At 28.3% G+C, this 25,757-nt stretch overlaps 1 protein-coding gene and 1 long non-coding RNA gene across 3 annotated transcripts; both read left to right on the top strand.

Annotated features, from left to right (window-relative positions):
* Window positions 1–776: 776 nt before the first annotated feature.
* Window positions 777–25,757, top strand: LOC145962639 (uncharacterized). 2 transcript variants are annotated; one of them, XR_014435901.1, is made up of 4 exons: window positions 777–1,111; window positions 2,333–2,533; window positions 3,036–3,231; window positions 25,720–25,757. It is a non-coding gene; the product is annotated as an uncharacterized LOC145962639 (long non-coding RNA). The 2 variants fall into 2 exon arrangements; XR_014435900.1 differs by lacking the exon at window positions 25,720–25,757 and adding an exon at window positions 6,191–7,344.
* Window positions 12,868–16,437, top strand: LOC145962635 (uncharacterized). The gene is made up of 2 exons (XM_083083846.1): window positions 12,868–13,152; window positions 15,310–16,437. The coding sequence occupies exons 1-2, from the start codon at window positions 13,137–13,139 to the stop codon at window positions 16,197–16,199; spliced, it is 906 nt and encodes a 301-aa protein (XP_082939972.1). The 5' UTR covers window positions 12,868–13,136; the 3' UTR covers window positions 16,200–16,437.

Below are 25,757 nucleotides of genomic sequence, written 5' to 3'. Positions count from 1 at the left end.
CTTATTCGGTTATCGTTACCAATATCACGATGCTATATCAATTATAAAAAAAAATTTATTTAATATATATTTTGTACCATGCTTGTCCGATAACACAGATTTTAAGCGAAACAGAAAAAAAATTTTTTAACCAAAATCATATTGAAAAAGACTTATAGTAAAATGGAAAGAAAATAATAAAAATTAATATATAATATATTTTTATATTAATATATAAAAGTAATAAAAAATAATTGTGATTACAAATGTTAAAAAAGATGCAATTTGATTTTAATTACTTAAAATATGTTCACTAATATTTCTATCATAAATATTTTGACTCAAAATATACATAAGTTTAAAATATTTTTAATCAGATTTGAAATATATGAAAAAATTAATAATAATATAAACATTTCTACCAAATAGATATAAAGTTGCTCGAAAAACAAAATATGTATATTGGCTATTATTATTTATATTTATATTTTTTTAAATCCTAGCAACTATAACAGTTTTAGAAGATCATGGGAAACAATTTCTACATGCTTCCTTATTATTTCGATGAAGCTTGTATTTTTCTCTAAAATTACTTGTTAATAAAAGACTAAAATCCAGTAATTTTACGAACAAATATAATAATAAGAATTATAATATAGACAAATTTTGAAAATTAAACGATATTCTTGTAAAGTTGGTTCATTTTATTCTTGTTGGCTGTCAATATCGTACGAATATTTTTTAATCTTTAGACGCTCATGAGTCATCGTTTTCTTTTTCAGTGAAACCAGCTATGATTTTGAAAAATATAAATCTAAATTATTTTAAATATTTTCTATTCTTTCACCATCTGTAGAATTTTACTTAATGACCATTTTAATTTTGAAGTTATTTTTGCGAGAACCCGCTCTTACCTGGTTGAACCGAACTGGATCACTTGTCCGGAGGTAAGTCACAGCCAAAAGTTTCCGAAGAATAAATCACACGACTCGAACCGTATATAGCTCGTACGCGTATGGAGAATCGAAATTTCCCCGAATCCCCAAGGAACGAAGCGAACCGGAGGGGAGGATTCAAAAGAGGGAGAAAAAGAAAAAAGCAAAACAAACATGTAGTGAACTCGGTGACCCAGGTGTGGTAATGCATACAACCCGATGAGAAAGATAATACTCATACCGCTTTCGACTTTCGAACGCATGTGACTAGAGCCATAGGCGCTTCGTCTTCATCGTCGTTGTGATCGTCGCCTTTGCTATGCATATCGTGTAATCGTGTTGTGCAGTATTTCCTAATCCAGCTTCTACTACATTTAGGTGCTTAGACCGATCGCGATAACTACGAGGAAGCACTGCGTTAAGGTATTGTTCACGAATAATAGTTCAGGGAGAGATATTCGATATGCATCTTCGAGGAAGGTGGCACGTCTATTCTGACCTAAAATTATGCGCCGATTCTCGCATCGTTTTAGTCTCCCGAGAGAAATCGACGTTGCGCTTAAGGGGATTTCGGTTCAATATGTAGTTTAATACACAATCATGTACTTCCAGTTATTCGTTCTCGAATCAATATTTTGGATTCTTTCGCTTGACATATAATAATCTTAACGCGAATTCACGTGATAATGAAGATTGTTAAATTATTTGCGTGATCTTGAAATTCATGAAAGATGTTCACGTGGAAATAAATGTGAAATATGTATGTAAAATATGTTTCAAATGCATTCAAGCAAAAGAGTCGATTAAAAGTCTAATAAGATTTGATAGCAGACTCTCTGAAAACTTTCAACGCTATTTAAAATTTAATATTATTGAGACACGCTGATATACATCATTGTAATTTAAATAAGTTACATTATTGTAGATTACATTTTAGTCAACATAATATAATATAATGTGAACTTAAAGATTCTTTGCATATATGTGAGACGATATACGAGATTTGCATCAATCAAAAAATGAAGCTAAAGATATCACAGTTAAATATTCAATTGTAGAAATGATGTCGAATATTATGAGTTTATTGTTACTTATGCAAAATTATAATCTGACTTTGTTTTTACATTAGTGTTTGCCCTCCAGTTTTAAAGTGGACTCTTCTTCGATTTCAAATATTTTGAAGCAAACATGTTCTTATATCTCTTTCTTTAAATTCAAGATTTACGCTGAGAATTAACAATACTGACCTTCTATTGCTGAAGCTATTTTAAAATTAACAACTCTTATATCTCTAGGTGTGATAATTAAATGTTTCCCTGCTACTAATTCTCAAGATCGCCAATGCTAAATAACTGTATAAGAAACAACAACACGATTAAGAAACACAAGATAATACTGATATAATAATGACATTATAGCACAATTCGAGTCACTGAAGGAAGAACTGAAAAGAAGAAGAGAAGGGTACATCCAACTACATAGGATGTTGGTTTATTACGAACCTAGGATAAATAGTTTACTTCGCACCAAATACGCGCATGGACATCTTCACCGAGAGTACAATGTAAACGAGGGTGACGAGCTAATACTTGCCTTCGAAGCGCAGAAAAGATTAACAGGTAATATGAAACGAGACATGCCTTTAATGAGATGAGTTGAGTAATATCAAAGTGCCGTGTCTAATCTTTTATCATTTGTACAAGCACTTCGATTTTCAGTAAACCTAAGATAAAAGCAACAATAGGAGAGGGAGTTAAGTAAATTCATGTTGCGGATCCGTTTAAGCATTTTGTTTTAAATGGTTCAATAAGAAAAGAGACTTTATAATTTCATGATATCATATGAATGTCTTAAAACATCTTAACCCAAATTATTAAATAGCAAAATATTAATAATTACATCAGTGTGCTGTGTGAATCATGCTAAATTTTCATACGATTTATTGACGTTACTCATTGTCTCTCTCAAACATTTTTACTTCATAATGGCACTAATAATAAGCTATAAGCGATGTTTAACATAATTCAGTTCAACAATTTATTTGCGATTAAACATTTCAAGAAATTTGTAATTACAGTAATCTTCATAAAAGGAAAACTTTGTGTATATTTTGTTTTGAAGACAATGGAAGGATAAGTTGCAAGGAAAAGAAAGGAATTGGCGATCACAAAGACATGAATGGCAAAACGAAATAGACAGACCGCAAGAAGAGATAGAGAAACAAAAATTACTTTCCATTATTTTAAGTAAATCGTTGCAGATCCAAGCGCTGCTTTACAGGCAACATGAGGTTGTCAGATTAACGTCTAAAAATCCAGTAAATGAAATAAAATTCTCTACCGTAACAATATAAGTTAGTTTCAGTCAATTTTATTGCATCGTTTTCATTTTTAATTACAATTTTAACTTTATATACAATGTATTTGGTTTAAGTATACATAATCAGTTATTTTTTTAATTAATAAAAGTATAATACTTTGAATAAAAGTTATTTTGTTTAAGAAAATCTATATAAAGACTTGAAGAAAATAAATCACTTTTATTCGAAACATTTTCTTTATAACTCTATGAAATTAACTGTCTTAAATATATACATATAAATTCCTATAAGGATTCATAAAATACAAAGTAATAAAGTTTCAGTATATTCTAAAAATCTTAAAGATTTTATATTCGATTGTTACGATCGTTGTCATATATTTGTTAGAGTATTTTCTTAAAATCATGGAAATTGTTTCATGCTTTGAGAAAATGCAATATCTAATTTGACTCTTATTTTTGGAAATTTCATAATTTTATATTTTGTTGAAATGAAATAAATATATTTCGTCTATGTCACAAAAAATAGCGGTTTGAGAAAATAGCATCTTTGTTAATTTATATATATATGTCTTCTAGAATTAAAAAAGTAATCAACAATAAATTTAAACAAATTAGAAAATTTATTTTAGAAATTCTAAGATGGAACAAATAAAATAATAAATATAATACATCGATATAATATTTCATAATATATTATATTTTATTATAATATTATATTTATTAATTGTAATATAATGATAAATATAAAATATATATTTTTATCATTTGTAAATATAATACAAATTATAAAATTATTATTTCTCCAAAGTTCACTTTAATATTGAAATTTATAATGAAATGTCCGAAACAAAATCCTTATAAGAATTTTATACTCGTACTTTTCTTTTTTACACTTCGATATACAGGGTGACCCATTTTAACTTAGGCAGCCAAATAACTCGAAAAATAAGCAAGATAGAGAAAAATGTTTTAGACAAAAGTTGTATGGTTTCGAGGGGGCCATAAGATGGTATCATTGGTTTGACCTTGAAGAGTCATTTGAAGGTCACGTGAAGGTCACTTCAATTTTTTTAAATGGAACATCCTATATATTTTTGTACATTCTTGTAGCTCATCTCGAGAGCTTTCCAAAACACTATAATTAAGTACATTTTCGTTAAGTACTTTTTGAGTTATGAGGCTTGAAATAATTTCTTAATTTTACATAAACCGTAAAATATCTTGTAAAATATTCATTTTTCGATTACCTTACCTTAATAGTTTTATGTACAAAATAATGAGAGGAATCAATTGGTGTAAAGAAAACACATAGTTGTTTCGAAGAAAAAATATGTAATTTGCAATTAACAATTCCATATTTTTTCTTAAAAACAACTATGTGTTTCTTTACACCAATTGATTCCTCTCATTATTTTGTACATAAAAGTATTAAGGTAAGATAATCGAAAAATGAATATTTTACAAGATATTTTACGGTTTATGTAAAATTAAGAAATTATTTCAAGCCTCATAACTCAAAAAGTACTTAACGAAAAGGTACTTAATTGTAGTGTTTTGGAAAGCTCTCGAAATAAGCTACAAGAATGTACAAAAATATATAGGGTATTCCATTTAAAAAAATTGAAGTGACCTTCACGTGACCTTCAAATGACTCTTCAAGGTCAAACCAATGATACCATCTTATGGCCCCCTCGAAACCATACAACTTTTGTCTAAAACATTTTTCTCTATCTTGCTTATTTTTCGAGTTATTTGGCTGCCTAAGTTAAAATGGGTCACCCTGTATAACGCTACACAGTAATAATAACAAAAAATCGATCTTTTTCATCAAGACCGGTTCACATTTATCTATACAACGGAATTGACTTTAAACGCGAGCGCGATTTGGGACAATGACATGTCGCAAAATATACGAATTACCTGAGTAAAAAAGAAACACATATAAAATGTTATATATATCGTGATGAACTTTCGATGATTCTACGTCTAATTTAGTCAGATTTTATTGATAACGCTTTTAACTTTTGTACGAATAAAAATTGGGCTAAACGAGTTTCGATTTTCCATGAGACTAACATTTTTAACTAAAGACTGGTATAGAAGGGGGAATCTTTACTACGATTATACTTGCTTTGTTGTATATACTTTTTGTTGTTTATACCTTTTCGAGCACGGGCAAATGAAGCACTTCGAGTACCTTGATATCCTCCAATCGAATTGATTAAACGAAAATTGTACAGGATAGAAATACTTTAGATTCTTTAATAGCTGAAAATGAAAAATGCGAAATTATTATATGCTGGGAAAAATTTTTTCGCTATTTTAACCTTTTATAATTTATTCATATTTTAGACAACGATCAATACACACATGCGATTTTAGTTCTTTTGAATTTTTACTAAATTTAAGAAAATTAATTAATTTTTTTATGGGCACAGAAAAGTTGTTTGTTTTTCTTGCGTTCTTTTAATTTATCTTGGATCATTTTAATGAACGAAACAGGAACTTTCGTAATAGTCGGAAGTATATAAGGTCAGGATTCTTACTATTTGATTAGCCATCAGCTTGTTGGACATCTCGCAGATGAAATTAACATTCTTGTCCGTTTTACCTGCAGAAGCTGCAATGCCTGTGTGATGGGTTGCAGCTTTTTGAATACAATTTCTAGTCGTTCATCTCTACCCCATTGTTCTAAACGGCTCATGTAATGCCTCCATAAAAAACATATTATATTAATGCAAGATATATATATATACATACATGCAATATATTCTGTTATGCAAGTAACAAAATTAAGATTGGGTAACTAAGGAATTAAGTAACATTTAATTTATTAAAATTTCGCGAAAAGATTAAGAATTTATTAATTCACGAAATAAATTTCTTTATCAATTTTTTATAATCCCTATATTTTTTACAATGCAATTATATTTGTATCGAATTTTCTATTTCAGCAAATTAAAAAAAGATCGAGAGACTTATTTGCATACTCTTCCCATCCACCGGCAGAATTCGTTCCTTAGCAGCTAATTGTTCAGAGGCCTGGCGCACATGAAATGGTTGTCTGAACAGTTGCACCACAACTTTGAGGTCGACGCCGATGATACTGCGAGATCGTGTTAACGTCAGTTTGCCGAGAAGTTTCTCCAGTTTCTGTTGTGTGAAGTCCAGTTCGCCGCCCATCGACGACGATTTGATTCGACCAGCCTTATCGGTGGGCACGGATATGGCCTCATGCTCTGGCAGGACTGGTACCATGAGCATTTGGATTCTTTCTTCGAGATTCGTGACGAGATTGTTGAAAATCCAGAGCGCTACATTACTCAGCATGACGCGATATTCGCTCAGGTCGAAGTTTCCCAAGCTTTGCTCGTTCTGTTTAGGTGTTTTCTCGATCTGGAATGGCTTGTCGCCAGAGTATTGCTTCATGTTGTGCAACAGTCTCAAGATATTACTCAGCCAGAGTATTTTGGGGAACAACGATCTTTATCGTCATCGTCGTTGATGCAGTGAATGTACCTGATGCATATGAAAAATGTAGACCGGTGAACCCGATAGCAGTGTCATCGCAATAGTATATAATATATCGCAGGGTTCGAGTTCTAAATAGAAAGTAAAACGTTTATAAATTTATAGTGATATCTTATAATAGATGTATAATGGAGAACTTCTTTATATATATCTATTTATACAAAAAAGTAATATATGAGCTTATAGCTATAAATATTCCTACATCTTTTTCTTCCTTGCAAATGGCAGGTATATTACTTGCATTCTGAGTACTGGAAACAATGACAAAGATGTTTGCGTAATATATCGCATCAGGCACTAAAAGAAATTGAAATTCTTATATTCGATGCGATTTACAGGCTTTTCAAAATTTTTTAAACTATGTTGAATTATGTCGCGTGCTCGACACAATATATAGAAACGATGGAGTGTTATGGTTTATATGATGTATTATCAAACTATTTGAAAAGTCTGTTCTTTTTTTCGGTATCTTTTAATTTGTATCTTCTAAATATATTTAATATATTTAAACATGAAATTTTTATTTTTTAACTAATGTAACTGTACATACAATTATGTTAATTATTATGATAAAATTTTTTTTCAATCTGATAAAATGATTGTGCTTGTTCACGTAAACCATAAATTGAATAATTCAATAAGATGATGAATTTGACATCTGTCAAAACCACGCATGTCTTTAGAAGAATTAAAATAAAGTAATTTAAAATATGTACATATGTGCATGTGTGTATATACTCCATGTGATTGAAAAAAAAAAAAAAAAAAATATATATATATATATATATATATATATATATATATATATATATATATATATATATATATATATATATATATATATATACACGTGTGTCTGTATGTGAGAAGATGAAGCTTTCTGTTAAGACTGCACTCATTCATCGGCGTTTCTTAGCACATGACAACGTTCTTCCTTCAGCTTTGAAAGCATTAAGTTAATGTAATTTAAAATATGTATATATATATGTCTGTGTGAATATACTCATTGTGATTGAAAAATTTTTCAATATCTCTTTTCCAATGAATTTTTTACTTTCAATAGATAATTATCATACTTACAGCCTGCATCTTTCAGTCGCTTTACCAGAATTCTATATTGTTTCTTATAACGTCTGTATTCCTCTGCCATTTTATCATATTTTTCTTGAAGATCTTTTAGCACATATGTTAAAAATATATATGTAGTAACTATATAAACCGCGTATATGTATATATATGTTCATATAATATACATATATCTTAAAGTTCTTGTTGAAAATGTAATTAATATAATTAATGTAATTAATGTAATTAAAAATGTAATTAATGTATTAAAAGGAAATGTATGCGCGCGAGAAAAGAGAAAGATATAATATTATGTTAGTATAGATTATATATTTTGATTTGTTGTGTGTAGTATTTTAAAGTTATGAGATTGTCGATTATAAATTACACACAAATATTAATTATTTCTCTTACATTTCAAAATTAAGATCATATATATAATTGCATCTCTTAATGTAATTAATTATCTTATATTTTGATATAAGAATATATATATATATATGATTTATAAGTTGTTTCTTTTAAGTTACAAAGCCAATTATTTTTATAAAGTCACAATGATTTCTTTTCTACCAATATTACAATATGTGGCAGCAAATAATGAATTTTTTTTTCTTAATACCTATTTTCAACACTATTTAAAAGAGAAATGTAAATGTCCTTAAATGTACAGAGTTAAATAATTTTTTACTTTACATAAATTCTAAGTTGCATATAACAAGAAATAAATATATAAAGAAATAAAGAACTTTAAAATTACAATTAATTGATAAGTGATTTATTCTTTATGGCTAACCGGTAATCAATAATGCGGTGTTAATTTTGATGGCTGGCACTTTTTTGATAGAAAATCACATGTTAATAATTTCCTTTTATTGTTTTTGTCAAGTTACTTAATTTGTATTTTTTTAAATAGAATCGTACAATTTATTACATAGAAAACTATCATTAATAAAGATAAAAGTAACGATATAAAGGTAATACATAAACAAATATCGATTTTATAACACAAAAATTATATCTATATTATGTCTGTATTTTTAATATGTACAAAAAATTCTTAATATTTTTTTCTAATACGCGTAATCTCTTTATTTATTAAAAATACAGATTAAATTCTTTAAGATTAAGATTTTCAATTGTATTATTAATAATGAAGAATTATGTGTAATTGATAAAACTAAAATCAATTTTTAATATTTTTCACAAAAAAAAAAATAAATTCGTAAAAATCCTAAAGTTCATTATTTTTCATATATTTACTCATTAGAATTCTTCATAGATCTAATATTCTTCAAAAACAATATCTAAAATCATCATTTCATACATTTAAAAATTATTTAAAGATTATTTAAATATCGAATATATATAAAACGTAGAAAGGATTAATTTCTAAAATTGATAAAATAAAAACTTATGACTGAAAAGGATTTATATACTGATTATCGTCAATCCTGTATCCGGTTTCGACGCTGAAGATATTTCTGCAGGATTGTGTAACGACCCTGTAATGAATACGAATACAACAATAAATGCATAAAATAATGAAAAATTGAGATTATTATAATCACCAGTAAAAATTCCAGTCGTCCTCTGGACCTACTTGCGTCCAGCCGCGTTTTTCAAAGTTATGCACGATCACAGACTTGTCCACATCTGTACAGAACGTAATCCTCGTTCGATCCATCTCAATGAACAGCACTCTATCGTCATACGATTGTAAGCGTTAATATTCCCAACTACTGTCCAAAACAAAAAATGACTGTATTTTGAACAGCGATACCATTGATCGAGTCAAATGACAGCGATTAAGAGCTCAATCTATTTTAGCTATATGTAAAATTGATGATTTTTAAGAATTTTTCTTGAAGAATATTAGAAATTAATCTTTTCTGCGTTATATATATATATATATATATATATATATATATATATATATATATTTGATATTCAAATAATCTTTAAATAATTTTAAAATTTTTAAATGTATTAAAAATGGTAATTTTAGATATTTTTGAAGAATATTAGATGTGTGAAGAATTATAATGAGTACTAAATATTTGAAAAATAATGAATTTTAGGATTTTGACGAATTTTTTTTGGAAAAATATTAATTGATTTTTTTAATGTTTTACATATGTTTTTATTGAAAATATTTTATTGACTATATTCAAGATTTAAAAATACTGACATACTGCTTATACATCAATAAAGACATGATTAAACTATGTTTACATAAATTAAAAATAAAATTAATTTATTTTTAATATTAATTTTAATATTAATTTTTTAAACTTATGTTTGCAAATAATAGGAATTGTAAGATAATAAGATAAATATATATAATATATATAACAATGGAGAGATTATAAATAATAAAGATGTAGTACAGATATAAAATATAAAAAAGTGAAAAATATGCTTGGAAGAAACTAGAATAAATTATACTATTATAATGTCAAAAATATCAAGCTTAAAAAATAACGAAAAAATCTGTGAAACCGCAAATATCTCACGACTTTATAATTGAACAGCATAATTAAATGACTTATTATTTAATGAATTTATTATCAATTGTCATTTACTTGTCATAAATGATGCAAACATTCGTTCGCAGTCCGTTTGCTTTCCGCAGTTGTGTTCAATTTTATTCTCGAAAATTGCGAGCGATATTGTTTGATCGATACAGCCAATTATCGATTTCAATAAACATAGAGGCCACTTCTCAAATTTTTTAAATATACTAGCTACCATACTAGGTACCATAGACATATATATATTAGACGAAGCATTGTCTATCCCCTCCTGAAAAATAGAAAATAGAAAATGTATCTCTTGACAAGTAATGACTACGACAGGGAATGTACCGTCAATCTCTCTCTATTAGCGCATGCGTTGTTTCTAAAAATATGGAAATAAGAAACTAACTCAAATACATGTAATTTATTATTAAACAAAATACGTATGTGCAAATATGTGCACATACATACATACACACATATGTATATTTTGTCTAACAATAAATTATATTCACATAAAAAATATGCTTTTTTGTCTGTATTTTATATTTTTATTATTTTATATTTTTATTTAATATAGAAATTTAATTTATTTAATTTATATATTTATTAATTTATAAATTTAATTTATAATTTCAGATTTTATTTTAGTAACACTAAATTACTTATAAATAAATTCTAACTTAAATAACTTATTTATAAAATATAATTTGTTTATATGTAACTGTTACGTCCAAATCCGTTCACGAATGGATCAATGAAAGGATGTAATTTATTTAATTTATCCCGTGATACATTTTTACAATTGCTTGAACATAACGAAGTTACTCTTACCATAAAAGGGAAAGAGTTCAAGCAAACGATATCCATGACAAATCGACAGGCAGAACAACCAAAAAAACAGTATTTTTAATATCCGCATTTTTCACTTTGAATACACTTAAAATAAAAAAATGATTGACATAATTAAAATAAGGAAATAATTAATACATTTAAGATAAAGAAATGATTAATGATAAATTGTTTTCTTGGAATTTTCTATTGCTTTATATGGAATTGTTTAAATTCTATTTCATTTAATTATTTATTTAAAACATAATCAGTTCCTCAAATTAATTTCATTAAATTTCAACTTTTTAGGAGAATTTTAATTTGTTAATATATTTAAAAATCCAGTTAAATCCTCTCTTTAGATCAATAATTTGTTTATTATTATACACTATATTGTTGCAAGAATAAAATAATTATATTAATTATAATATTGTAAATATTTATCAGCATGTATTTAATCAGCGCGATATATACATATATGTCTGAATAATACTATCTACTTAATAATACCAACTACCTAATAATACTATCTATTTAATTGTTTTTTTGTATGCAATTCATAAATGTAACATGCTATACATTAATTCCAAATAATCAATCATCTTGGACGATCTATCTAGAGAGGAAGTCTTTAAGTGAGGAAGTGATTATCAATTATTTTTGTAGTGTTTCATCATGATAAGCATAAGTATTAATAATATATTTCCTGTATAATTTTTGATAAACTTAATACTTCAATTTAAAAAATATAAAAATGTATGATGTTGACAAAGTATTTGTTTTCTTTTTCATTTGTTTAAATAGTGGTTTATTAGTTTATATAATTTGCAATTAGCAAATGAAATCTATTGTTATATAATTCTGTAATATTTTTACAATAATTTTGAAACATTATTTTATTATTGCTGCAATCTTATTAAAGTTCTTTGTAATTCAATTTTAATTTCTTGTATTATCCTTTGTTGTATTATAATTTACAAGATTTCATTATTATTTCAGAATATTAATGATATGCAATATAACTAAAAAATTCTGTGTCATGTACATACTTTTCCAGAATATTTTTATAGCGAAAAAAATCTTTATAATTGTCACATATAGGATTGCATGTATATATCTAATCCTTGTAACAGATATCTGAAACTAAGAGATAGGAAGCAATAAATAAATAAGAAAAGCTAAAGCTAAGGATGGCCAGTCGTCATAAACTTAGAATCTCTAAACAAAGATCGCAATTGCAGCCGCCATAAAATATCTTACGGGTTCATATGTTTATAGCTCCACATGTGGAGCTAATCTGAAATCCTTCTATTCAAAGTTCTGAACAAAAGGCCCGCTATACCCTGGGCAGGCTATAAAAAGAAACTAAACAACTTCTCGGAGTTCGACAGGCCATCCTTAAGTGCTAGTTGAATTACGACAATATTCTCACGAGCTATTTTGTCAACTAACTCCCACTCTCCGCTGGATAGAGCTAAGTTTCGAGCTGAAAGGCTCAACCAATGAAGAGGTCTAGGAAAACTCTCTCTTTTTCAATGGACAACCCCTTATCCCTAAGAAGGGAGTAATTTAAAATTATTCTATTCGCCAAAAAATCCTACTATCCAGCCAGGAGGAGGAACTACACACTTAAAACTCGCGAGCAGAAGACGCGCAACAGTTTTTCAAGCAATTTTGTAGTCAGTCAGTCAGAACTTCAATCAATCTAAAAGTCAGTCAGTCACTCTAACTCCGATTTCTTCTATCCGATTTTTTTCTCGCATACCGTTAAGTTTGTCCATCACTAAACAGTTCTCTTGCGGTTAATTAATCCGTTCGCGGAGTGCAAGTGAGTGCAGCGTAACACACAGCGAATCAAATCGAGCTACAGTTTCTCCAACTGCGAAACCGGCCAACTGCATCCAAAGGTTAAAGTCCCATTCCGGCGGATCCAATCGAAAATTAAATATTTTCAATGTTCCTCATAAATAGTAAGTCTAATATAATATCTCTCTTACTTCTTTGTTTGTCTGTTGATTACACATGCCTGCGAAATTTTAGGTTTGATTAATTACAAAAAGCAGAGTAGGTGAATCTGATAGATTTTTTGACACTGAAAACGAATCTGGCCGCAGAATTTTTCCAGCACGTCAGGTCTTTGAGTAATTTATAGTTAAATATTAAATAGACTAAAAATGGCAATTTCGCCAAATTTCATGAATTCATTATGGAAGAATTTAATTTTTTGAAATATTTCTGTCAATGGCATCGTATAGTATTAATCTTCATCTTTCAAATCCATTTTCGATTACTGCACGATTTTTTTCGCTGAGACAACACAAATACAAGTATGAAGTTATAAGAAAATTTACATAGACATTAATATGGCAAGTCTATCATCTTGAAATTTGAAAAGGCTTACATATGTCAAGTTCGGTTGCCAAAAAAGCTCTGTAAAAACATATCTAATACAGTTGTTATACATTTTGACAAATTTTTCTAAATTTTACACCTTTTTATTATGATTTTGTCCGCCATAATGGATGCGGCATTTTAAAAAATGACATAATAAATTCATGAAATTTACCGAAATTGCCATTTTTGGACTATTTAACTATAAATTACTCGAGAACCTGACGTGCTAGGGAAATTCTGCGTCGGATCGCAACTAGATTCATTATCAGCGTAAAAAAATCTATCAGATTCACCTACTCTGCTTTTTGTAACTGACCCTCGCAAGCCTGTGTTATCATTCGTGAAACGATCCTTAGATAATTAAAGAACAACAATTCATAGATCTCTAAAGTAGTGAAAATTCGGAACAATAATATTATCAAGATATTAAATTTATAATAATTCAAAATTATCAATAATAATAATATCCTAATATCCTCTTAGCAATTTATTCTCCCCTATAATCCATCTCTGTTCGTTCTGGGTTTCTGAACTAGAATCCGCAAATACTCTTCCTTATTCGTTGTGAGCTTCTGAACTGGAATTCGCGAGTACTCCTCTCCAATCGCTCCGAGAATTCTAAAGATCAATCCTTTCTTTTAACTTCCCTCTACTCATTATGTATATATAAATATCTCTATAAATATCTTGATAGGGTATATTTTTGTAAATTAAAAAATTAAATAATAAAAAAACCTAAGGATCGTTTCTCCATAGGAATAAGAATAGTAAGCCAGTAAAATAGTAAAATAGTAAAACACCGAATATCTACAAAACGGATAGACAAGCCAATTTTTTGAGGGTGAGTAGAAGGTCATAGGAGATGCCCGAATTCACGAAGTTCCAACAAAATTTCCCTGTACGTCGGCCGCCATCTTCAAAATAGGGGTAAGTTTGGATATCTCGGCTCCTATTGGTCGAATTTTTTTCCTTTTTTTTAGTTTTGTAGAGAAAAATATTTGCTACAACTTTTGTTTGAAAAATTTTTTAATAGCTGTCAAGGAAAAAAAGTTACAACCAAAAAAGTGCCATCAATTAGGGGTGGGGGAGTTGAACATTTTTATTGACAATTATATTGCCCCCTATTGATTTTATCAAAAAAATATTCAAATAAAACTTGTAGAGGATTCAATTTTCTACAATTTTCGTATATCAGCTTTTGCGGTGACTCAAAAAATACCAGAGATAGAGAGCGCCAAAGTTTTTTTTTGAGTCACCGTAAAAGCGGATATACGAAAATTGTAGAGAATTGAGTCCTCTACAAGTTTTATTTGAATATTTTTTTGATAAAATCAACAGGAGGCAATATAATTGTCAATAAAAATGTCCTCCCCTAATTGACGGCACTTTTTTGGTTGTCTTTTTTTCCTTGACAGCTATTAAAAAATTTTTCAAACAAAAGTTGTAGCAAATATTTTTCCTTACAAAACTAAAAAAAGGAAAAAAAAATGACCAATAGAAGTCGAGATATCCAAACTTACCCCTATTTTAAAGATGGCCGCCGACGCACAGGGAAATTTTATTGAAATTTTGTGAATTCGGGCATCTCCTATGACCTTCTATTCACCCTCAAAAAATTGGCTTGTGTATCCGTTTTGCCATTTTCAGGTACTATTTTACTGGACTATAGAACCAATCAACCATTCGTCTCTAATAACTTCCCTATTTAAACCGTGAATATTTACTTTTATTAGTGCCACGTCACAAGTCACGATCGACCGTTAAGCGTTGGCGGAATCGCCGGAACAAGCGACTAAGGAAGGAATTGGCTCGCTCCTTAAAGAAACCTAACGATAGCAGTCCTATTGAAAATATTAATATCGACACCGACTTAGATGCTAATAATTTAGACATTAATAACGACACACATCTCCCTACACATTTTTCCCCTGTCCGCATATTCAATTATTCCGCTTCCTTTCCATCCACATCAGCCCTGAAACCTGCTCCAGCATCTGCTCCGACCTCCCGATTTTCCTCGGCGCCTTCCCCGGAACAACCACACCCCTTTGTTTTTTCATCCACTCTACCTTTAAAACCCGCTTCATCGCCTCCCTCTGCACCCCCAATACGATCTCTTTTCTCCACCTCCATTATTAAAAACGAGACTCCTTCACCTGTTCTCGTAAAAACCGAGAACCTCAAACAAGAGTCAGCCGAGTTCGACGAAGCCCTTGAGGACTTCTTGCGGGATCTGCCTGATTTTGAAGAGGATTCGAATGATTTTAAATCCTTCGCCAAATCTAAGGAGTCGCATAATAATCTAGAAGGAGGCTCGAACGACTTCGAGAAATCAAGCGAACCTGAGGAAACAGCGAGCGAACCCGATCCCGTTCCACACATCGACCAGGACCTTCAATTCTTTTCACAATTTCCCTTCTATACGATTCCCGTAGATCCACAAGCATTCCGCGTGGGTCCTGGCCCTGTAGATCTGAAACTCCTGCGTCGAGTTCTAATTGAGGCCGATCCCGACACAATTATCCCCTACTTCATTACAGGATATTCCTTTCCCTTCGCAGTCTCGATTCGAGTCCTCTGGATGAGGTTTCTCCCTTCTATCATTCATCTCGAAAACTCTTGACCATCGATCCATCTCTCTCGACTCTATTCCTAACATATAACACACATACACATTATTATTTATTATTTATTTAAATTGTATACGCCAGTCGGAATTAAAATTATAGACTTAAAACTTTCCTGACTTATATTCCAACTGATGACCTCCGAACCAGTGTAACACCGCGAAAATTATTTATTTACATACCACACACATACATACACAATAAAATTTATGTCGCGAAACCATTATAAATGTATATATCGTTCCCGAAAGATTTAATTTGAGAATAAATTTTTATTAATAATTAAATTTATGACTTTCAATTATATAACCCGCTCTCTTTCCTCAATCCGGAGATCGCACAAGGTCGCATTCCAGGTGTAAAATATAGCATGATGGCAAAAACATAACAAGGATAGAATACTATCTATTTTATTAACTGTTGAAGACAAAAACACAGCAGAAATCGAGTATGGTTTGCCGTCACATCATAATGGCAAAAATACGGCAAAGATAAACGACTTAATTTATCATCTATTAAAAGTAGAAACACAATAAAAATCTAGTATAATTTGCCGTTACTATGGCAGCAAAAATACAGCATGATCTATTATAGTATCACCGATAAAGTCGCAAGTTATATTATTTAGTAGCTAGTTAGTAATTTTCTAGTCAATATATAATGTAATCATAATTATATTCTGTATAAGATATATATAATCAGCACAGTTAAATAATTATTAAATTCACACACATTAAATTTTAATAATTTAATATTCTGAATATAATAGTTTAATAATCTGAATTTTCTGTTGGAATTGTGTCAAAAATTAAACTGATAGAAATAAATACATTTGTAGATTATCAGTCCCGCTTTGCAATCTTTATATTTGCCCATGACAAAAACTTCAATCCGAGATAGATACGTCATAGTAAAGGAAATAACTTGATATAATATTTCTTGATATTGTTGATTCATTTTATGATAACAGATCATGCTGCATTTCTGCCATCATGTCGTGCTTACAGATAAGCTCGATTTTGGATATTCTATTTATATATGATGTCATGTTATGCTCAGTTTAATTTTTGTCGACATATTGTATTGACTCATAATGCTAAAAATCTATATTATGTCAAAAAAACTTCTGAGAAAAACATTCGAAAAAAAATATGTAAGCAATTAACAATTACATATTTTTCTTAAAAATAACTATGTGTTTTCTTTACACCAATTGATTCCCCTTATTATTTTGTACATAAAAGTATTAAGATAAGATAATCGAAAAATGAATATTTTACAAGATATTTTACGGTTTATGTAAAATTAAGAAATTACTTCAAGCCTCATAACTCGGAAAGTACTTAATGAAAACTAACTTAATTATAGTGTTTTGGAAAGCTCTCGAGATAAACTACAAGAATATGCAATAAAAAATATAGAGTTCCATTTAAGAAATTAAAGGTGACCTTCATGTGATCTTCAAATAACTCTTCAAGGTCAAACCAATGGTACCCTCTTATGATCCCTTGAAACCATATAACTTTTGTCTGAAACATTTTTGTCTTAAACTTATGGATTTTGAGATATTTCAGTGCGTAGATTAAAATGCCTTACCCTGTATACAGGGTGCGCCAAAAGTCTGGATACACCTAAATATCTCACAAATGGTGCAGTTTAGAAGAAAATGTTTCAGGCAAAAGTTGTATGGTTTCAAGGGGGACATAAGGTGGTACCATTGGTTTGACCTTGAAGAGTCATTTGAAGGTCACGTGAAGGTCACTTCAATTTTTTTAAATGGAACACCCTATATATTTTTGCACACTCTTGTAGCTTATCTCGAGAGCTTTCCAAAACACTATAATTAAGTACCTTTTTGTTAAGTACTTTTTGAGTTATGAGGCTTGAAATAATTTCTTAATTTTACATAAACCGTAAAATATCTTGTAAAATATTCATTTTTCGATTATCTTACCTTAATACTTTTATGTAGAAAATAATGAGAGGAATCAATTGGTGTAAAGAAAACACATAGTTGTTTTTAAGAAAAAATATGGAATTGTTAATTGCAAATTACATATTTTTTCTTCAAAACAACTATGTATTTTCTTTACACCAATTGATTCCTTTCATTATTTTGTACGTAAAAGTATTAAGGTAAGATAATCGAAAAATAAATATTTTACAAGATATTTTACGGTTTATGTAAAATTAAGAAATTATTTCAAGTCTCATAACTCAAAAAGTACTTAACGAAAAGGTACTTAATTATAGTGTTTTGGAAAACTCTTGAGATAAGCTACAAGAGTGTGTAAAAATATATAGGGTGTTCCATTTAAAAAAATTGAAGTGACCTTCACGTGACCTTCAAATGACTCTTCAAGGTCAAACCAATGGTACCGTCTTATGGCCCCCTCGAAACCAAACAACTTTTGCCTGAAACATTCTTTTCTAAAATGCACCGTTTGTGAGATATTTAGGTGTATCCAGACTTTTGGCGCACCCTGTATATGTATTATCTCACACAAGGAATTAAAATAAAATTATATTTACTAAAAATAAAAAAAGTATTGCTAAAAGTCGAGATATGTATGAATTAGTATTTATAATGTATAATAATTAATATAAAATACGACATGTTTACAATACGCATGTTTGTATAAACCATATGCTTTCAAATATTATTAATATTGCTACATATATACACTACCGCTCAAAAGTATTTGGCCACCTAGGTAAATTGTGTTTAAATGACTATAAATAAATAAAAATCATTCATTTATATTAATCTATATATTATATATATATATTATCTATATATCTATCTATATCTTCTCTATCTATATATTATTTTTGCAAAATATGCGTCAAGAGATGTGTTTTCTGTTTAAATGGCAGCAGATAACTGACGCAAATCTATATCCGTTACATTCTAAAATATCAAATAAACAAAAAAATTCCATGAAACACGCGCCTTTGTAGTAAAAACTTAAAAGTATTCATTCTAGGAAAAGAGCCATAAATACCTTATTTGGCTTTGTAGCTATCTGTTAGTAAACATGAAGTGATATTTATAATATAGCTATTGAGAACGACTTTCCGTTAGTGCATAAACAATAAACATCGATGAAAGGCAATAGACATAATTTCGTTTTCGAGTTTTCTCTTAAATTAGGGATGGCCAAATATTTTTGAGCGGTAGTGTATATTGTCCAATAAAAACATACATTTATTAATTTAAATTTAATAATTTAATAATGTAAAACACAGAATCATTTTCATATAAAATATCGAAATCACAATTGTTAAATTACAAAATTTGTGTATGTTGTCTGTTAATTTATTATTTTTTATATTATATAATATTATAAATAAAATAATATTTTATAGATAATAATAATACTATATATACTATATATAATATTATAAAGAATATGTTTTACAGCAATTACTTAATAATAACTAATTATTATTAAACAGCGCCTGTAAATTTATGTAATAAATAGTTAATTATGCATATATATTTATTAATAATTATATTAAATTTATGTTAATAATTAATTAATTATTTATGCGATTCTTATAATTTCTAAAATTGATGTTAAATTTAAATTTAAAGAAATAATGGTGTTCTTTGTTAGATAAAAATTGTGAATTATTTTATTATTATTTTTTACATTTTGAGAAAAATAAAATTGTGTTATAATAATATAAAAATAAATGTGTATAATAAATCAGAAAAAATAAATTACTTTAGTCGTTTGAAGTTTAATTTACTTTTATTCTCTTGATTTATTAAAATTATTTGAAATATTTTTATTTATTAAAATCACACAATTTTGCAGATCTCAAAATTTACAAATGTGAAAAAAAGGATTTTAACAAAATTATTTACTTATATTATTACGTATTTATTATACATATATATCTTAATTTACCTTATTTATTAAAATATATCGTAAAAATTAATCATGCATAAGAATATATGCTTTGTCCAGATAATTTGTATAAAAATAGGGTTTTATACGTACTTAAGAAACTTTATTAATATTACAGATATGTGACTTTTTGCAATAATGCGCAAAACGTCAATGTTATTTTTCCGAATTAGATTCACCCTCACCTGACAACTGCAAAATTAGGAGAATAATATTAATATTATTAAAATATTAAATTAACTTGTACATATATGTACATATATAATTAATAATGATAAAAAAATGAGACAAGTTTAAAAACATATTTTGCTTATTATAATGGATGAAAATAAAAGAAAGTCACATAAACATAGATTTAGAAACGCTGTCTGTCCAAACTATAATTATTTGTACACTAAATAAATTACTAGAAATAATATTCTTCCGCTTATCCATTTACATCTATCGATTTAAAACCTTTACATTTTTATTTCTAAGACTATCTCAAGGTTTATGCTAATGTTCTTAATGCTATTCGGAAAGATCTTGTATTATTGCTTGCTTGTATATTGCTTTGTGTCACAAAATTTGAGATACTCTAGGAATTTTTAAATATCTTTCATATAATTGCGAAATGTTGATAGCATATAAACAAACGTTTGCCAAAGAAAATTTTCAGCTTTTTTAATGAAATATTTATTAACGTTATTAACGGAAATTCTACCATAAACAAAACATGTTAAAAAAGAAAACGTTTCTAGGTTTACGTTTCATAATTATGGAAATTTTTTTAAATCTGTGTATGCCAAGTTAGAATATACTTCTATATTTCAATCATTTATTTCTAAAAAATTATATGTTTATAATAATACTCATATGTGTATGATTACATTATTCTTATTTTTTTGTCTCAAAAAATAGTGTATCATTTAAGATCACTTTTTCGTTTATAATTTACTTATTATTAGTATATTTTACTTACGTTTTGTAATGGATGCACGTTCCCTTGTGTAAGCCAATAAATTTTATTATCTCGATAACGGACAACTTCATTATTTTGATTGCGGCGAAACAACCAGTTGTATAAGTTATTTCGGCAACATAGTATATATCTCCAACCAAAACTGTAATCAAAATTTGTAATCAATTAAAAGAAATGTTTTTAATAATAAGAATATTTATAACAAATTAATCAATACTTGCAACGTAACAATTAGTAATTATTGGAATAGAGATTTGTTGCAGTTATATACTCTCTAAAAGTGAATCAGTGTATTATCACTGTAATCAGTGCTGTACTTATAACTGCTTGTAATCAGTGAGTATTTACTGTTTTTCAGTATGTATGTTTTTCAGTATGATAATACACTGATTCACTTTTAGAGAGTACTTACTGCAATAAAATAATTATAAAATTTGTAATATTATATTTATCTAAATTTTATTAATAACTTTTATAATAAAATAGCATAACATTGTTTGAAAAATTAAAATACTGATTTTAAAATACGAAATTTAGAAAAAATACGATACTTAGTAAAATGTCTCCATGTGTGCAATAAGCCTGTATTATGCGCACTCGTGCATGTTACTCTTTCTCTATATAGATTTAGAAATGTATATGTTTTTCTAGAGCTATTCTTTAATAATTTGTTTTATATTCTTTATACATATATACTTTTAGATAAATATATTGAAAGAAAGAGAGAAAGAGAAGAATAAAAATCACACAATCATTAAGTTCTATCTTTTAAATGAGTGCTTTTGATTACAAGTATAAACTAAATAAATCTGATTCATATTATACAAATAATATACAAATATTATTATACAAATTATTATACAAATTATTATACAAGTTATTATACAAATTATTATCTTACTTGGTACGTATGAGATAAAGATAATAAAAGTCGTTAATGAGAATAATGAGCTTAATATTTTCCTTACGACTTCCTTTATTCTAGCAACAGGCATTGCGAATACACGTTTAGCGCGTTTCTTCTTAAACTTCAATAGAATTTGAGATTGCAATTTTATCAAACCTATTTTATTCGGTTTTTGTTACCAAAATTACGATGTTATATCGATTCTAAAAAAAAAATTATTTAACATATATTTTGTGCCGTAACACAGATCCGATTGCACCGATTTGTCCGATAACAGATTTTAAGCGAAACAGAGAAGAATAAATTTTTTAACCGAAATCACATTGAAAGAGAATTTTATGATAAAATGGAAAAAAAATAATAAAAACTAATATATAATACAAATGATTACAAGTGATTACAAATGTTGAAGAAAAAATGAAATTTGATTTTAATTACTTAAAATATGTTTACTAATATTTCTATCATAAATATTTTGACTTAAAATATAAATAAGTTTAAAATATTTTTAATCAGATTTGAAATATATGAAAAAATTAATAATAATGTAAACATTTCTACCAAATAGATATAAAATTGCTCGAAAAACAAAATATTTATATTTGCTATTGTTATTTATATTTATATTTTTTTAAATCATAGCAACTATAAGAGTTTGAGAAATATAGTAAACAATTTCTACATGCTTCCTTATTACTTTCGATGAAGCTTGTATTTTTCTCTAGAATTTCTTGTTAATAAAAGACTAAAATCCAGTAATTTTACGAACAAATATAATAATAAGAATGTTTAATTTTTAATATACAGAAGAATTAAGAATTTTTAATATAAATGAAGACGATGAACCAAGACGATAAATGTATCTTTCGTAAATGATTCAGGTTTTGTTTTCGATCTCGATCAAGAAAGTAAAAAAATATCGCGCATTCCAAATGTGTATGTATATGAATATATGTATGTTGCATATATACAATATGATAGTGTTAAAATAAAGAAGGAGTGTCTGTATAGCCTGTATCTTTCAGAATTTCGATTGAATTGACGTTACATAATGGTTCGAACGAATTTGATACGTAATAGTTCCAATGAATTTAATGGTACAAAAAATTATAACGATCACATGGTAATTTTATCCTAACAAAACTTAAGATATTATATTATATAATCGCATATATACGAAAAACTAAGGAAAGACTCGATATGTTAAGCAAGATATACTAAAATATTAATTGGTTTTATAATATTAATTTCTTACTTTTAATAATACATGTGTAATCGAAATAGTTGTTTCTCTGCTTTCTATACCTACACGATGCAGCAACAATAATAAAAGTATGACTTCTGACACACAAATTTTGAAAATATAAACTAAAATAAAAATAAATTAAAAATAAAATATTCTTGTAAAGTTGGTTCATTTGCCTATTCTTATTGGCAGTCAATATCGTACGAATTTGTTTATCTTGGGCGCTCATGAGTCATGTTTTTCTTTTTCAGTGAAATTGGTTATGATTTTGAAAAATATAAATCTATATTATTTTGAATATTTTCTAACCTTCCACCATTTGTAGACTTTTCCTTAAGGACCATTTTAATTTTGAAGTTATCTTTGCGAGAACCCGCTTTCACCTGGTGGAGCCGAGCGAGCGAATCGCTTGTCCGGAGGAAGATCGCAGCCAGAAGTTCCCGCAGAATAAATTACACGACTCGCACCGTATATAGCTCGTAGACGTATGGAGAACCGAAATTTTCCCAAATCCCCGAGGAACGAAGCGAACCGGAGGAGAGGATTCAAGAGAGGGAGAAAAAAAAAAGCAAAACAACAATGTAGTGATCTCAGTGACCCAGGTGTGATAATGCATACAACCCGATGAAAAAGATAATACTCATACCGCTTTCGACTTTCGAACGCATGTGACTAAAGCCATAGGCGCTTCGTCTTCATCGTCGTCATCGTCGTCGCCTTTGTTACGCATATCGTGTAATCGTGTTGTGCAGTATCTCCTGATCTAGCTTTTGCCACATTCAGATGCTTAGACCAATCGCGATAACTACGAAGAAGCACTGTGTTAAGGTATTGTTCATGAATAATAGTTCAGGGAGAGATATTCGATTCTGACTTAAAATTATGCGTCGATTCTCGCATCGTTTTAGTCCCCTGAGAGAAATCGACGTTGCGCTTCAAGGGGATTTCGGTTTAATATGTAGTTTAATACACAATCATGTACTTCCAGTTATTCGTTCTCGAATCAATATTTTGGATTCTTTCGCTTGACATATAATAATCTTAACGCGAATTCAGGTGATAAGATGAAGATTGTTAAATTATTTGCGTGATCTTGAAATTCATGAAAGATGTTCACCTGGAAATAAATGTAAAATATGTATGTAAAATATGTTTCAAGTGCATTCAAGCAAAAGAGTCGATTAAAAGTCTAATAAGATTTGATAGCAGACTCCGGGAATACTTTCATCCCTACTTAAAATTTAATGTTAATGATACACGCTGATATACGTTGCTGTAATTTAAATAAGTTACATTATTGTAGATTATATTCTCTAGTCAACATAATATAATATAAACTTAAGCTAATAATATAAACTATAATATAAACTTTAACTTCTTCGGATAGCGCGATTTGGGATAATGACATGTCGCAAAATCTACGAATTACCTGAGTAAAAAAGAAACACATATAAAATGTTAAATATATCGTGATGAACTTTCGATGATTCTACGTCTAATTTAGTCAGATTTTATTGATAACGCTTACCTTTGTACGAATAAGAGTTGGGCTAAACTAGTTTCCATTATCCGTGAGACTAACATTTTTAACTAAAGACTGGTATAGAAAGGTGAATCTTTACTACGATTATACTTGTTTTGTTGTATATACCTTTTGTTGTTTACACCTTTTTGAGCCAAATGAAGAACTTCGGGTTCCTTGATATCCTCCAATCGAATGGATTAAACGAAAACAGGATAGAAATACTTTAGATTCTTTAACAGCTGAAAATGAAAAATGCGAAATTATTATATGCTGGGAAAAATTTTGTCGCTATTTTAACCTTTTATAATTTATTCATATTTTAGAGAGCGATAAATACACACGTACGATTTTAATTCTTTTGAACTTTTACTAATTTTAAGAAAATTAATTAATTCTTTTATGGGCACAGAAAAGTTGTTTGTTATTCTCGCGTTCTTTTAATTTATCTTAAATCATTTTAATGAACGAAACAGGAACTTGGCTTCCGTAATAGTCGGATGTATATAAGTTCAGGATTCTTACTATTTGATTACTTAGCCATCAGCTTGTTGCACATCTCGCAGATGAAATTAACATTCTCGCCTGTTTTACCTGTAGAAGCTGCAATGCCTGTGTGATGGGTTGCAGCTTTTCGAATACAATTTCTAGTCGTTCATCTCTACCTCATTGTTCTAAACGGCTCATGTAATGCCTTCATAAAAAACACATTATATTAATGCAAGATTTATATATATATATATATATATATATATATATATATATATATATGCAACATATTCTATTATGCAAATAACAAAACTAAGATAAGGTAACTAAGGAACTAAGTAACATTCAATTTATTAAAATTTCGCGAAAAGATTAAGAATTTATTAATTCACAAAATAAATTTCTTTATCAATTTTTTATAATCTCTATATTTTTTGCAATGCAATTATATTTGTATCGAATTTTCTATTTCAGCAAATTAAGAAAAGATCGAGAGGCTCATTTGCATACTC

Source organism: Camponotus vicinus, unplaced genomic scaffold (assembly GCF_025532165.1).
Source record: "Camponotus vicinus isolate PSW18456_S1 unplaced genomic scaffold, iyCamVici1.0 SCAF_12, whole genome shotgun sequence".
Taxonomy (NCBI): domain Eukaryota; kingdom Metazoa; phylum Arthropoda; class Insecta; order Hymenoptera; family Formicidae; genus Camponotus; species Camponotus vicinus.
The sequence above is the reverse complement of the archived record's forward strand: the minus strand, read 5'-3'. Positions and strand labels throughout refer to the sequence as shown.